General features: G+C 47.6%; 1 protein-coding gene across 2 annotated transcripts in view; it reads left to right on the top strand.

Annotated features, from left to right (window-relative positions):
- Positions 1–16,390, top strand: part of CNTFR (ciliary neurotrophic factor receptor) — a 323,080-nt gene that overhangs the window by 214,308 nt on the left and 92,382 nt on the right. For both annotated transcript variants that reach the window (XM_032212452.1, XM_032212454.1), the window contains exon 4: positions 12,268–12,498. In XM_032212452.1, the coding sequence (XP_032068343.1) occupies positions 12,268–12,498 (231 nt within the window). The remainder of the gene's footprint in view (positions 1–12,267; positions 12,499–16,390) is intronic.

The following is a 16,390-nucleotide window of genomic DNA, read 5'->3' as shown; positions in this document are numbered from 1 at the left end:
TATTCCCCTTCCCTGGTTGAGTTGTGAGCCGCCCTGAGTCCCCTTCGGGGGAAAAGGGCGGCATATAAATGTAATAAACTAAACTAAACTAACTAAACTTTGGAAAACATTGACATGGCAGCTTTCCCAGCTAGATAAGGTCTGTGGTCCTAAATACTCCTTTGAAAGAGCCTTTGCTGAATGGGAATGAGAGGAATTCACATTCGTTGAATTAAAGGGGGATTTTGTCAGGACCAGAACTCTGCCTCGTGCATCTGGGGGAAGCCGAGGGCAGAGCAATAGGTCCTCAACCTACAGCCATTTTTTTAGTGACTGTCCAAAGTTATAACGCTACTGAAAAAAAACTGATAGGACTATTTTCCGCACTTATGATTGTTCCAGCATCCTCCTGGTCACATGATCCAAATTCAGACCCATGACAACTGGTTCGTATTTATGACGGTTAGGGTGTCCTCGTGGTTATGTGATCTCCTTTTATGACCACGGGGAGGCCGGATTCACTTAACAACCGTGTCCCCAACTTATCCGTCGCAGTAAGCGGCTTAACGACTGCGGCAAGAAAGGTTCACTGAGCGACTGCCTCCCTCCGCGAGAGAAATTTGGGGTTCAATTGGGCCGTAAGTCAAGGATTACGTGCGAAGGGGATCCACGCACTGCTGGAAGAACAGAGGAAACAGACCGGAGAGAAAATAGCAATAGAAAGAAAAAAGAAAGCAGAAAATAGAAGCAGAAAATAGAAGCAGAGAGGCCAAGCAGCCCCCCCCCACTTCTTCTGTTGGGGGGGGGGTTGTGTTTCCATGCCAAGAAATACAGCAGACTTCAGCTTCCTTTGATGTGGTTTGCTCACTTTCCTTCAGGGATGATCAGTTATCAGACAATCTCGGGTTTCTTGGATAAGTGGATCCAGCCCTGCCTAATGGGGCGGGGGGACCCTGATGGGGGAGAATGTCAGCCAAGGCTGGGCGCTGGGAGCAGCTAAGGCAGCCACCACCGGGCTGGTCTCTGGCCCAGTGGATTTGGGGGCGAGGCTCAACCGTGGAAGCTGGGGAGGGGAATGTCTTCGAAAGAGATCCTAACAAAACAGGACCACAGAGTTGGAAGGGGCTTTGGAGGTCTTCTAGTCCAGCACCCAGCTCAAGCAGGAGACTCTATATCAGTGATGGCTAAAGCTTTTCCCATCACGTGCCCAAAGTGGGGGGAGCACAGGGTGGTCATGTGCGGGTGTGCCCACACCCATAATTTTACGTGTGTGACCCCCGCCCTCCCCCTGCCCCACTTTTGGCACCAAATGGACCCGTTTTTCACCCTCCCCAGGCTCCAGAGGCTTCCTAGGAGCCTGGGGGTGGCAAAAATGGCCTCCCCCCTCCTCCAGGGCCTTCAGAAGGCGTCCCTGAAGCCTCTGGAGGGCGAAAAATGGCCGAAAATGAAGGCCGAAGTCAGCTGGTCAGTGCACACATGGATACTGGAGTTGACAGGGCAACGCCTTGAAAATGGCTCTGTGTGCCACCTGTGGCACAAGTGCCATAGATTCGCCATCACGGCCCTCTGCCATTCCAGACAAATGGCTCTCCAACATCTTCTTAAAGGCTTCCAGCGTTGGGGCATTCACAACTTCTGGAGGCAACTTCTGTTCCACTGATTGATTGTTCTCCCTGTCAGGAAGTTTCTCCTCCGTTCTAGGTTGCTTCTCTCCTTGATTAGTTTCCACTCATTGTTTCTTCTCCTGCCTTCTGGTGCTTTGGAGAATAGGTGGAACCACCACCACCCCGCCGCTTCTTTGTGGCAGCCCCTCAAATATTGGAAGACTGCTATCCTGTCTCCCTTAGCCCTTCTTTTCATAGACAGAGCCAATCCATCTCTGGGCTCGATTGCTTTCAGATGCTTAAGGCTGCAGTAGCCACGATCTCTTCCAGGAGGACCTTCAGGAGATGGGGATGACAAGATGTAGGCTTGAAAGTAGAAGGTTGGAAGAGATCTGCAGGAGCTTTGATTTGAATTGGCCAGCAGGATCATAGGCCCGTAAGGCTGGGAGGAACCTTGGGGGGGGGGGGTCTTCTAGTCCACCCCCCCCTCCCTGCCCAAGGCAGGAGCCCTTCTAAAATCCCAGACAAGTGTCCAGTCTTTTCTTGACAACCTCCAGCGATGGAGCATCCATAATGCCAGCAGGCGAGCTCTCCCGTTGTTTAATCGGATTCTCCAATCTGATTGTCCACGTTGGAACCACAATTCCCAACCTTCTCAGCCAGCATGGGTGAGCAAAATCGATGTCTGGTGAATTTCACGTTGCACAGTTTCTCTTACGTGGTGTCAGCCTTTCGAGACAGGAAACATGACCAGTTGAGCTAGTGAATGGAATGGGAATAGAGCAGAACAGAACAGAATAAATTCTTTATTGGGCCAAGTGTGATTAGACACACAAAGAATTTGTCTGGTACACTCTCACTGTACATGCAAAACAACAGAAATAATAATAATAATAATAATAATAATAATAATAATAATAATAATAACAACAGCTTATATCCTGCAACAATAGCTGTAACACTGTCAGACATCCACATCTGCCTGTCTCAGGTCCATGGAAAGGACTCGATAGGTAGACAGAAATGCCAAGTCCAGTCTGAACACCTGGCCAGCTGTGTGAGAAGCCATAATAATAAGAATAAAAGTGGGAAGTAAAGAAGAGAATAAAAATGATAAATATTAACACTACAGCCACAGTGTTCGGGTTAATATACATACATGTTAGACAGAATTGCGAAAATGTTCAGGCTCCGTTAAGAGAACCTTGCAGATTTGAAAGTCCTTCTGTCTCCCCATCCTTTCTATAGCACCCCCCCCAAAAATAACAAAAGGGGGTGTCTTCTGGGCCTCTGCCCCCATCCACAGTCCTGATGTTGACTAAGCTGCCTCTTGTCTGATCATTGGTTGCGTCTGCTTGCCTGATCGCCAAGGTCGTCCCCGCAGTGCGTGGCACATGAACTCTTCAAGGGAGCGCAAATCCTTAATGGAGAAGTGGGCCATTCTTGAATTGCCCATCCTTTCGTTTCTAATTTGGAAGCCTCAGAAGGGGGCCACATTCCGATACTGAAGGAATCCATCCGATTCCTTGCAGGCAGATGCTCACACACTTGTCTCACCGAGGGTGGTGGTGCTTTCTCTCTGTAAATTCAGCCCCGGCGGCACTCCGAAGCAACTTGAGTCAAAGGCCTTTTATCTCTCCACAGGAGAGGGAGGGAGCGGAGGGACAGCCCTGCAGGCCAGATCAAACACCAACTCCCCTTCCGGGAATGGCAGATGGGGGGGGGGGGCATTGTCACGTTAGAGAGGGGATCAGCTGTTTCAAAACTGTCTCTATTCCAAAAGGGAGGGGAGGGCATTATTTTGACTGCTTAGGAAAAGCTGCAAGCTGCAGTATGCCTGGATTTTCTTAGGAAGCATGACATCCAGAATAAGAGCCATTAGAAGGGATCTTGGAGGTCTTCTAGTCCAACCACCTGCTCAAGCAAGAGATCCTGTACAATTTCAGACAAATGGTTGTCCAATCTCTTCCTTAAAACTTCCAGTGTTGGAGCATCCACAACTTCTGGAGGCAAGTTGTTCCACTGATTAATGGTTCTCACTGTCAGGAATTTTCTAGATTTCTTCTCTCCTGAGATATTGGAAGACTGCTATCCTGTCTCCCCTGGTCCTTCTTTTCATCAGACTAGACACACCCAATTCCAGCAACCGTTCTTCCTATGTTTGAGCCTCCGGTCCCTTAATCATCCTGGTTGCTCTTCTCTGCACTCTTTCTAGAGTCTCCACATCTTATTTTACATCGTGGTGACCAAAACTAGATGCAGGATTCTAGGTGTGGTCTTACTAAGGCTTTGTAGAGTGGTATTAGTACCTCACTTGTTCTTGATTGTATCTCTCTTAATGCAATTTGGGATTGTATTAGCTTTTTTGGCTAATACATGTTCAAGTGATTGTCCACTGGGACTCCAAGTTCCATGGCTTCTGGTCCTGCCTTCATGTGCTTTGGAGAATAGGCTGACCCCCACTCTTCTTTATGGCAGCCCCTGACATATTATAGACGGCTATCACGTCACTCCCTAGTCCTTCCTTTTCTCCGTTAGACCATACATTCCCAGTTCCAGCAACCGTTCTTTGTATGTTTTAGCCTCGAGTCCCCTAATTGTCTTTGTTGCTCTTCTCTGCACTTTTTTTTTAAAAAAAATATATAATTTTTATTAAACATTATTACCTTTAAAAAACAGAAAGAAAAATACAACAACATAAGAAAGACAAATCAAACATAACAATATAAAGTAAATATACAGCCTTTTGTATCGGCATTCATTAGTTATACATTTTTTTAAAGCGTAAAACATACAGATACAAATACCGTTTTAAACATACAACCCCCCCTCTCCCCTCCCCTGCGGTGACAGTCATTCACAGCCCAACTTTTTCTTTCCTTCCTCATTGTTAGGTGTCTAAGCCACATCTTCTCATTGCAAAGTTCAGGGATCTATTACAATACCCATGTTCACTTTCCCCATTTTAAGTCCCTGCTGTTCTCCTTGTCGCCCACATATACCATAGGTTCCACCTAAGATAATGTTCCGTTTCTCCTTTGTCCCTCAGCCAACCCGTCATTCTGTCCATTTCTGCACATTCATAGATCTTTTTAATTATGGCATCTTCCGACGGTATGGTAGTGGATTTCCAAAATTGTGCATAGGTTATTCTTGCGGACACAATTATATGCAGGCTCAAATGCCATATTGAACTACTTATGTTTTCTGGTTTAATGCTTAGTAGAAGGTTCTCGGGTCTCCATTCCATGTTTGCCCCGGTAACCTCTTTTAGCCATTTTTTAATCCTTTTCCAATATTTCGTGGCCTCAGTACAGGACCACCAAATATGGCAGAATGTGCCATCCTTTCTTCCACATTTCCAACAATGGAGATAACCCAGGGAACATCTTGGCTAACCTCGCTGGGGGGTACTGCACTTTTTCCAGAGTCTCCACATCTTTTTTATATCGTAGTGACCAAAACTGGATGCAGGATTCCAAGTGTGGCCTCAACAAGGCCTTATAAAGCAGTATCTTGATTCCATCCCTCTGTTAATGCAGCCAAGGATGGCATTGGCTTTTGGGGCAGCTGCCTTTCCCCCTCTTGCTTTGGGGGCGTGTCATGCTCAGGGACTTCCAGGTTAGGAAGTGCTCTGCTTCATCCTTGGGGGGCCCTGGGGGGGGGGCTTCTTGGGGCCACTGCCAACATAGCCGCCCTTTCTGCTCCTCTGCAAGTTTTGTTGGGATCCGTTTGGTCCCAGAGATCATATTTGTCAGGGTTCCAAATAGAATCCAAAAGTAAATCCAAGTCCAAGGCAAAGGATTCCTCAAAGTCCCAATTTATGAAGAGAGCCCTGTTGGCACATCTGGGAAAGCCTGAATCTGAAGGCTTCCCGGTTTTCCCCACCCAGTTGAAAGTTCAAGATCTTGCCCCCACACCCCCCACAAGTCCATCCCATGGTCCAATCTCCCACTGCCATTCTGGCAGCTTCCACCCATCCAGTTCCGGCCAGGTGCAGAGACAAAGATGACCTTGACTTTCTAAGAAGAATGTTATTATGGCTACATGTCATCTAACTCCATACAATCCCCAACTCCCATTTTCCCACCATAGAAAGTAGACGGTAGAAAGTGTGGCAGGCCCGAAGTCGAAAAGAAAAGATGACATGACAGGCATGACAATATTTGCACAAAGAAGGTGTTTAAGAAGAGGTTGAACAGCCATTTGTCCAGAATGGGGTAGGGTCTCCTGCTTAGCCAGAGGGTTGAAGGCCTCTGGGGTCCCATCAAACTCTGTTATTCTGTTAAAATGCTTTTCTTTGGTCTCAGGGGTCATCTTTGGAAGCCGGTATCTTCCCATTCCTTTCTTTTAGAAGTCCTGGAATGGATAGTATAGTATCATCTTTATTGTCATTGTACAAAATAAATGCAATGAAATTGATCCCAGGAGATTGTGCCTGACTTGGGGGAGGTTCTAATTCCAGGAGGTCTAAGGCAGTGGTTCCCAAACTTGGCAACTTTAAGACTTGTGGACTTCAACTCCCAGAATTCTCCAGCCAGCTCTGTAGAGCTGGCTGGAGAATTCTGGGAGTTTAAATCCACAAGTCTTAAAGTTGCCAAGTTTGGGAACCACTGGTCTAAGGGGACCCTTCCCTTCCCTTCAGGTACTGTTGGACTACAGTTCCCATGGTTACCCATCAGCATCCCCTTCGAGATTGGCAATGGGATTCCTTTTAGCTTAATGACAGGGGCAGAACGCGCCCCCCCCACCCCGCACCCCCAAACAAGGAATGAATGCATTTCCTCTTCTCTCTTCCTCGCTCCCTCTCTCCACCCCTGATCTGCCATTAAGCTGCTTTGAAGTGCTGGTGAGTTGAGCAAGCAAAATCAACCGAGCAAAAAGTTCATCCTTTCCTCGCTGTGTCTTAATGAGGGGGAGGGGGAGGCCTGGACTCTGTGTGTGTCTTCATGTCGGTTGTGTTGCTGAAGATTGTAACCGATCCCCCCATCCCCAATCACCAAGAGCAAAGGGCTGGGGAATTCTGGGAGTTGAAGTCCACAAGTCTTAAAGTTCTCAAGTTGGGCACCGCTGGTCTAAAGGCTCTCTCTGTGCTGTGGGTTCTTCCTGCGTTTATCTCCTAATCAGAGTCAGCTGCCAAAACAGACATTTTGGCTGGAAAACTATCATCCGGACAGGAGTCAGTTACTGCCAGCATTACCGCCAGTTTGGTGCGCACACAATTTTGCATGTGCAGTTGCCCATAAATAGGTTCGTGCCTGCGCAGAACACTAAAAAAGGAAGAAGAAAAAAACATGTCGCGCCAACCAGGAAACCGGTTCAGAGGTGTGGCAGGCCTGGATTGCTGCTGGTTCCGGCGATGCAGGCAAGCAAACCACTACTGGTTCGGCCGAACCGGGCCAAACTGGTAGGAACCCACCTCTAGATCTGGAGGATCCTTTGGGTGTGGGTCCTGGTTGACCTTGAATTTCATTTTTTCTTGCAGATGTTTCATTACCCAACTAGGTCACATCATCAGTGCTGGAAGGGATGGGAGAGGAGGAGGAGGGGGGAGGGGGAGGTGGAAAACTGTGGGGTTCCTGTTGCTCCCTGAGTTTTGTTGTCTTCTTGCAGATGTTGCATAGCCAAACTAGGTAATATCATCAGTACTAGAAGAGAATGGGGCTTGTGGAGAGGAGGAGGAGGAGGAAGATGACGACAACATTCTTGGTGCTCTGTGAGCTTCACTGTTTTCTTGCGGACATTTCATTACCCGACTAGGTAACATCATCAAATCTAGAAGGCAGTGGGATTTGGTCTCTGTTTATGTACAAGCTTCTTGCCCCCTCCCTTCTAGCACTGATGGTGTTCCCTAGTTGGGTTATGAAACGTCTGTAAGGAAATCACCCAGCTCAGAGAGAACCCAGGACCCCACTGTCCTTCTTTCTCCTTCTCCTCCTCCTCTTCCTCCTCTTCCTCCTCCTCCTCCTCCTCTTCTCCCTTCTAGCACTGATGGTGTTCCCTAGTTGGGTTATGAAACGTCTGCAAGGAAACCACCAAGCTCAAAGAGTACCAAAGACCCCACAGTCCTCTCCTCCCTCTCCTCCTCTCCCTCTTCCTCCCCTGCCTCCTCTTCCTCCTCCTCCTCCTCTTCCCCCTCTCCCTTCTAACTCGATGATGTTCCCTAGTTGGGTTATGAAACGTCTGCAAGGAAACCATCCAGCTCAGAGAGAACCCAGGACCCCCCAGTCCAACCCTGAGCTACAAAGGTTCCCTTTCCTTGATCCCAGGGGTGTTTTTCAGAGAAGCATAAAGCAAATGGGCCAAAGATTAGGACCGGGGCAAGAAGCTCAGGCCCTCCTCAGAATTATTATCTCAGACTCCAGGCGGCTCACAATTCAAAAACATATTACAATTAAAATCTTTTTTAAAAAAAGCCAATACAAACAGTGAAAACCATTAAACACACTAAAAACATTTAAAGGAATCCTAGGGGGACAAACCAAGTGAGGCATCTGGCCAAGTTGGAGTGGGGCGGGGGGTGTCCCTTGGCAGATTGAGAAGTTTTGCAAAGGGCTGAAAGCAGAAATTGCAAAGCCCATTGTCTGGGACCCTTCCTCTCTGCAGCCTCTTTCCCTTCTTGCCCCTGAGGGGAGGGGAGGGGGCTTCACAATAGCTTCACTCAGTTTGGGCTAATGCAGCATCAGCCTTGTGCATTTGCAAGCTTCCTCCTTCTGCTAAGTATTCAAAATGGACAGCTGTGTGTGTGTGTGTGTGTGTGTGTGTGTGTGTGTGTGTGTGTGTGTGTTTATATATATGAGGACCCAGATTGTTGGGGGCAAGAGGCTGGAAAGCACCGTGAAGCGGTGATACAGTGGTTAGAATGCAGTGTTGCTGGCTAACTCACCATTCCCACAGCCAGGAGTTCAATCCTGACCGGCTCCAGGTTGACTCAGCCTTCCGTCCTTCCGAGATGGGTCAAATGAGGACCCGGATTGTTGGGGGGCAAGAGGCTGACTCTGTAAACTGTTTAGAGAGGGCTGGAAAGCACCGTGAAGCGGTATATAAGTCTAAGTACTATTGCAATATTTTCCTTCGTTCCTTCTTTCCTTTCTCCCTCTCTCTCTCTCTCTCCCTCTCTCTCCCTCTCTCTCTCTCCCTCCCTTCTTTCCTTTTCCCTTTCCTCTCTTTTTCCTTCCTCTGAGCCTTGGTGGTACAGTGGTTAGAATGCAGCGTTACTGGCTAACTCTGCCTACAGCCAGGAGTTCGATCTTGACCGGCTCAAGGTCGACTCAGCCTTCCATCCTTCCGAGATGGGTCAAATGAGGACCCAGATTGTTGGGGGCAAGAGGCTGACTCCGTAAACTGCTTAGAGAGGCCTGAAAAAGCACTGTGAAGCGGTATATAAGTCTAAGGGCTATTGCTATATGTATAGAGAGGGATGGGTTAGTCCAATAAAGAGAACCACTGACTGAGACACGTTAGCTGTCTTCCTGTATTTGAGGGGCTGCCATAAAGAAGAAGAGGTCAATTTATTCTCCAAAGCACCAGAACTCAAGACAACAGTTGGAAACTAATCAAGGAGAGAAGCAACCTTGGAACCAAGGAGGGATTTCCTGACAGTGGGGACAATCAGATTGTGAATGCTCCAACACTGGAGGCTTTTCAGAAGATCCTGGCAGCCATTTATCTGAAATGGTACAAGGTCTCCTGCTTGAGCAGGGGGTTGGACTAGATGACCCCCAGGGTCCCTTCTAATTCTGCTTTTCTCCAAGGAGCAGTCCCAGTTCCGCTGTGGGTCACGCAGAAGTCCTGTCCCAGAGGGCTCAGCTCCCCCTCCCCCTTGGATGTTTCTCAGCCCCCCTCCTTGCCTTGCTGGTCAAAAATTCCTTTGCAGCGGCTGCACAGCTGGATCAAGTCCCCCCATTGGCAGCCGCTCCAGGGAAGGATATACAGATTTATTAGTTGTTGAGATAAACACACCACACCAGGGAAGAGTCAACACAGCCTTTGCCTGGAAGAGAGGCCACGCTTGCCATACGGAAGGGATTCTTCTGCAGGTCAACAAAAGCACACAAAGGAAGGTTATTCAGAGGCAACCATCGGCCCCCAACACACACACACACACAGACACACACACACACACCACTCTGTCTGAATGTTTTATAGGATCGGGGAAATTGTTGAGTCTTACCAGAGAAACCAGCTAATCTTGTGCAATTCTGTCACCAGAAAGGATGCGTGAAAGCAGGGCTGTCCGGCGTTGAACCGAGGGGACCTTGGCGCTTCCTGAGATGGGTTGTTTTCTTGCAAATGTTGCGTGACCCTGCTGGCCGTGGCGAGGTTACCGAGTGTGGGTAATCGCAATAGCCCTTAGACTTATATACCGCTTCATAGTGCTTTTACAGCCCCCTCTGAGTGGTTTGCAAAGTCAGCCTCTTGCCCCCAACAATCTGGGTCCTCATTTTGCTCACTTCAGAAGGATGGAAAGTTGAGTTAACCTTGAGCCGGTCAGGATCGAACTCCTGGGCTTTGGGCAGAGTTTGCTTGCAATACTGAATTCTACCATTGAGCCACCAAGGAAGTGTCTGCAAGAGCTGTTTTCCTAGGTGAAGAAGGGCCCCAAGCTTTATCCCGGGGGTTCCTCTTCCCCGTCGAGGGTTTGTAGTTCACCGAAATGCAGGGTGGGAGGGTGGAGGGGCCTCCTCTTCCGAATCCTGGACTTGGGTTCAAGTAAACCTCGGCCTTTGGGTGGCTGGTTGGGGATGTCCCTGCAAATGAGAGATCAGGACAGGAATAGTTAGGAAGCAGAATTCAAGACAGGTTTTGATGTGGCTGATTTAAACCTGGTTAATATGAGGAAAGGGAAAGGTTCCCTTCCCACATATGTGCTAGTCGTTCCCGACTCTAGGGGGGGTGCTCATCTCTGTTTCAAAGCCAAAGAGCCACAGCACTGTCCGAAGACGTCTCCGTGGTCAGGTGGCCGGCATGACTCAACGCCAAGCACTGAGGTGCACCGAGCACTGTTACCTTCCCACCCAAGTGGTCCCTATTTTTCACGCTTCCGTGATTTATCAGGAGGCGAATTTAATAGAAACCTGATTAATATGTGACCATTAAGAGTAACAATGGCACTGAAAACAGGTTACGACTATTTTTCACACGTGATCATTGCAGCATTCCCCCTGATCTCCAAATAGAATAGGAAAATAACATCGGCATTTATACCTTATAAAGAAAACTTATATAAAATGTTTTATAGGTGGCATCTCCCACCCGTGGGAATAGCCAACATTTTTAGAAATTTAGTGGCAAATTGTTGGGAACGTGATTACGAATCAGGCACATACTGTCATCTGTGGTGGTCGTGCCAAAAAGAAAAAGAATATTGGCGGAAAATTCAAAGGTGGCTGATAAGAGTTCACCAAAGAGGAAAGAGAATTCAAACCAGAACTATTTCTTTGGGGAATCATAAAAGATAAACATAACAAGGGGTAATATTATTATGGCAGCAAGAATAGTCTTTGGCCAAAACTGGAAAAACAGGGAAATTCCACAAGAAGAGGAAGTAATTAGTGTTTAATAAAAAAACTTTTTTTTAAAAAAATAATAATTTGGAGGCTTGGCAGCTGACTCCTATTCTTTTGTGTTCTTTTGTAAAGTCAAGTGGTTAATATGATTATCCCCAATCAATTTCATGATTTATCAGGTGGAGAATTTATCTTTTTTCTTTTCTTTCCAGCACCCACCTGGAGTTAGATTTCCTTGAAGTTTGGGTCTTCTTTTTCTTCTTTCTTTTTTGTACACATTTGTTGTTGTTGTTATTGTTGGGTGAATGTTTTTCTCTCTGTGCCGCCTTTAATCCCTGTTGATAGAACATAATAAATACATATTTTTATTAAAAAATCATAGTCCCATGGGAAATTGTAGTACAGCAACAGAGGTTGGGGAACAGCCTCTGGTTAGAGCCGAGGTGGCGCAGTGGTTAGAGTGCAGCACTGCAGGCCACTTCAGCTGACTGCTATCTGCAGTTCAGCGGTTCAAATCTCACCGGCTCAAGGTTGGCTCAGCCTTCCATCCTTCCGAGGTGGGTAAAATGAGGACCCGGATTGTGGGGGCGATATGCTGACTCTGTAAACCGCTTAGAGAGGGCTGGAAGCCCTATGAAGCGGTATATAAGTCTAACTGCTATTGCTATTGCTATTTATATATCTCTATCTCTACCTATATCTATCTATCTATCTATCTATCTATCTATCTATCTATCTATCTATCTATCTATCTATCTATATATATATATATATATATATATATATATATATATATATATATTCAAAAGAGCCGAGGTGGCGCAGTGGTTAGGGTGCAGTACTGCAGGCCACTCCAGCTGACTGTTATCTGCAGTTCAGCGGTTCTAATCTCACCGGCTCAAGGTTGACTCAGCCTTCCATCCTTCCGAAGTGGGTAAAATGAGGACCCAGACTGTGGGGCAATATGGTGATTCTGTAAACCGCTTAGAGAGAGCTGAAAGCCCTGTGAAGCGGTATATAAGTCTAACTGCTATTGCTATTGCTATTACATGCCAATTTCTGAACGTGGGAAACGCAAGACTTTCTGCTGTTGCTGAACTAACAGGCCCATCTCCCCCCACCCCAATTTCCCCACGGAGAAAAATAAATCTCCCCTTCTTCTCTCTCCACTCCAGAATCCCACGTTTATTACGCGCAGTTGGGGACCGACGTGACGATACCGTGTGGATCAGTAGACCAGGGGAAGCCCGTCACCTGGACGGCTAACAGCACGGATCTGGACGCTTCCCACCTAAGTGGCTCCTATCTTGTCATTCGGAACGTGGATCTCTCCCACAGCGGACAGTACGCCTGCTACGAGGGGCCTTCGTGGTACCTCAGAGATCGGGTCACTCTCAAAGTTGGAAGTGAGTACCACGGGGTTCATTCCCGAGGGGCTTCTGTGCCAGCCTGGCTGTTTGGAATGTGTGAATCCCGCATCTGCTGATGTTGTGCGTTCTTTAGTTCAGGGGGTCTCCAACCGTGGCAACTTTAAGACTTGTGGACTTCAACTCCCAGAGTTCCTCAGCCAGCAAAGCTGGCTGAGGAACTCTGGGAGTTAAAGTCCACAGGTCTTAAAGTTGCTGGCTGAGGAACTCTGGGAGTTGAAGTCCACAAGTCTTAAAGTTGCCACAGTTGGAGAGCCCTGCTTTTTAGTTGTTTAGTTGTTGTCTAAGCAGAAGTTCAAATACTTCGGCTACCTAATGAGAAGAGAGAATTCCTTGGAGAAAACCCGATCTTGGGGAAGATGGGAGACAGAAAGAGAAGGGGACAGCAGAGGTGATGAGATGGTTAGATAGGGTCATGAATACAATGAAGAAGAATTTGGGGAAACCCCAGGAGACGTTGGAGGGTGGGTGGGCCTGGTGTGCTGTGGTCCATGGTGTTGGGGTCTCCTGGCGGCCTGCGGAGCTGGCAGCAGAGTCAGACAGTGAGGAGGTTGGGGAGGAAGATGGGCCAGTCCTGGAGTCTGGGGAAGGCTCGGAGGCAGAGAGGGTGCCAGGGCCATCTGGGAGTGATGTGCTGCCTTCTAGAGCCTCCAGAGTTGGCCATGAGCGAGGCAGAGGAACAGGGGGAGCCTGTTCCCAGGGTGTGCATATGCGCAGAGCTGCCAGAAGGCAAGAACAGTTAAGACAAAAGTGACGACTCGGGTGAAAGGCTTGGAGGTGATTGGCCCCTCCCGTAGGACATAAAGGAGGAGCAAAGGGACGTGAGCCTTTGCAGGATGCAACTTTGTTCCTTCTGGTCGGTTCAAGCTCTGAGAAGCTCCGTTTGACTCTCTGTTCTGTGTGGCCTTACGGAGATAATTGCCAATTAAGTCTTTGGCAGCGTTTCAAGGGAGAGAAAGGTGGGTGCTTATCAGCCTCACACCGAAGGACTTTGGCAGACTTCTGTCAGACGCTTCACAAACTGTTTGTGACTCATTACGGGCTGTGAATTGAACATAATACACAGCCGTCTAAATAATAAAAAAAGGGGTTGGGGGTTTTACTGTCTCAGAAAGCCTCGGTCAGAACACATGGGGGGTTTGGGTGTGAAGAGTCCAAGATGATTTTGGGACTCAACAAGAATCATCACCTGCTTCGTTCTCTATAATGAAGAGCTATGCCTTTTCTTTGGAAGAACAACGAAGAAGCTAGGTGCCTCTATGCACCCAGAATTAGTGGACTGAACTGAGATTGGGATAGCTGTGAATATCTGCAGTGAGGGGGGAGGTTGGTTCTCTGAGCTTGTGGGTTAGTTTTCTGAACGTTTCATTGCCAAGCTAGGTAACATCTTCAGCGGAGTTTAGGGGAGGGCAATGTTCTACTTATAAGGGCTTCATGGGGTCAGTAGGTTTTGTGTTGGGGAGATCATGTCGGGTGAGTGTTTTGTGATGGGTTACGTCAGATGTGGGTCTCGTGATGGATCTCGTGAAGGTTCAGGTGTGGGTCACTTCAGGATCTTCTGATGAGGAGGGGTCACATCAGCTGAAGGTCATTGGGAGGGGAAGTGCTGGTAGGGGAAGTTCATGGGCTGGTTGAGGGTTGGTGCCATCGCTGTTGGTTGGGCAGTTGATTTGAATTCTGAGGGCTTCGTAGGCTGGTCGCAGACTCATGTTTCTGTTGATTCTGTTGAAGAGCCGAGGTGGCGCAGTGGTTAGGGTGCAGTACTGCAGGCCACTTCAGCTGACTGTTAGCTGCAGTTCGGCGGTTCAAATCTCACCGGCTCAAGGTTGACCCAGCCTTCCATCCTTCTGAGGTGGGTGAAATGAGGACCCAGACCCTGGGGGCGATATGCTGACTCTGTAAACCGCTTAGAGAGGGCTGAAAGCCCTATGAAGTGGTATATAAGTCTAACGGCTATGATGGCATGGCTTGTAGAGTGCCATGCTTCAGAATAACAGAATCACAGAGTTGGAAGGGACCAGGGTGGTCTTCTAGTCCGATCCCCTGCTGAGGCAGAAAGCCCTGGGTCATTTCAGACAAAGGGCTGCTCAATCTCTTCTTGAAAACCTCCATTGTAAGATCTGGTGATGGCAAAGCAAGATTGGACTTTCTAAACACGTCCCATCTTGTCTGCTGTGAAACACAGAGGAGACATCGAAGCAGCCTATCGCTTCCTCCGTCTCCCTTTCAAAATTGGAGGGACCCTGTTGGTTTATAGCAGGAACCGGATTCTCTCTTTCACGGGGATGCTGTTCTGCACTCAGCAAAGTCATTGTTTTGATTTGGCCAGCCAGAGAAGTGGAGAATTTCATTTCTTGTCACTGTTATTTGCTTTCCTGCCTCAGACATTCTTTGAGAAAATGTCTACTTCAAAATGCCACGTTTTCTGCGATGAAAAGGATGAAAAGAGATGCCTGGAATTAATCCAGCTTCTTCACAGCTTCCTTACTCTACATTTGCATTTCTTTGCAGCCCTTCCGTCCATCTATTTTCCTAGCTAGTTGGCTGCAGCTGATTGAAGGGAGCAGATTGTCTATTCCGGAGGGTCACTAGATGGCAGCATAAGGTTCGCTTTCTGTATCCCTTTGATGCCATCTAGTGGTCATCTGGATTTCGCAGTCTATATCTGTCCTTGTACTTAAAGCAGTGTTTCTCAACCTTGGCAACTTGAAGACGTCCGGACTTCAACTCCCAGAATTCCCCAGCCAGCATTCGCTGGCTGGGGAATTCTGGGAGTTGAAGCCGGACATCTTCAAGTTGCCAAGGTTGAGAAACACTGACTTAAAGACTGTCTATGGGGCATTAGTTCCTTAAAATTGCTCTTTTTTTGCATTGCTTGTTGTCTCTTTGAATTTCTTTTGTGCAGCTTTGTGTTATTTGAGGGGAGCATATTTCCTTTGCCAATCCTCATTTAAATGTTGATGAACTTTCCTGGCCTGATACTCAGTTGAGCTTCTGTGGTTAAATTCTGAGTAACCCTCAAGCATTTTGGATTCTTTTGTCACTGTTCATTGTCCACTGTTTTCCCCCCTCCATTTGTAGAAATTCCAATGTGATTATGGTGGAATTTCTTGGTTATTTTACACTCCCATATAGGCTATGTTTGACAATGCTGTGGTTATTATTTGATAATGTTTGATAATGTTGTCGTTGCTACACACACAATCCAACACCTCACACCAGTCCTTGCTAACGCTTTGAATTAGGACCAACGTTCCTTCCTTCTCGTGTGTGCTGTTACCGGAGAGAAATGGTAGCATATTGTTGAGCAGAAGTTTCAATGAATGGAGGCGAATCTACTTGTCCCAGAATAATGTTGCTGGGTCCAATCTGGGTCGGTCACCAGGACCAGAGGTTTTATCTTCTGAGCTTCTGGACTCATGCTGGATCCCATCCTCAGGGAAGTTCTCTCTAGCAGTGTCAGCACTCCTCCATTAGATAATTAGGAAAGGAAAACCACGAGACTCCATTGATAGAAATCAAGTGTACTTTTACTAATTATAAATGATCAGAAGCGTAGCAAAGCGAAGACTGATTATTTAGGCACGAAAGCAAATGATATATAGAATAACCCATTCCCCACCCCTTGGCATCCCAGTTGCAGTCCAATCATAATTCTCCCAAGTGTCAGGTGTGAGATAACTTCAAAAGGCATCACCAAGATGGAATGTCGGTGCCGTTAGCCTTGGCGGGAAGCCCCTCCGCATGCGTAGTCCGACAGGCAGCAGAACTCCAGAATCTTCCTCCAGCATAATTAGTATTCCCCTCCCAAATCCCATGCCCCCCCTCCCCGTTTCAATGGCAGCCGAAGCAGCAGCAAAGCAGAGGCTGA

This window comes from Thamnophis elegans, chromosome 3, assembly GCF_009769535.1.
Source record: "Thamnophis elegans isolate rThaEle1 chromosome 3, rThaEle1.pri, whole genome shotgun sequence".
Lineage (NCBI taxonomy): Eukaryota > Metazoa > Chordata > Lepidosauria > Squamata > Colubridae > Thamnophis > Thamnophis elegans.
This window is presented reverse-complemented; position numbering and strand designations above follow the sequence as displayed.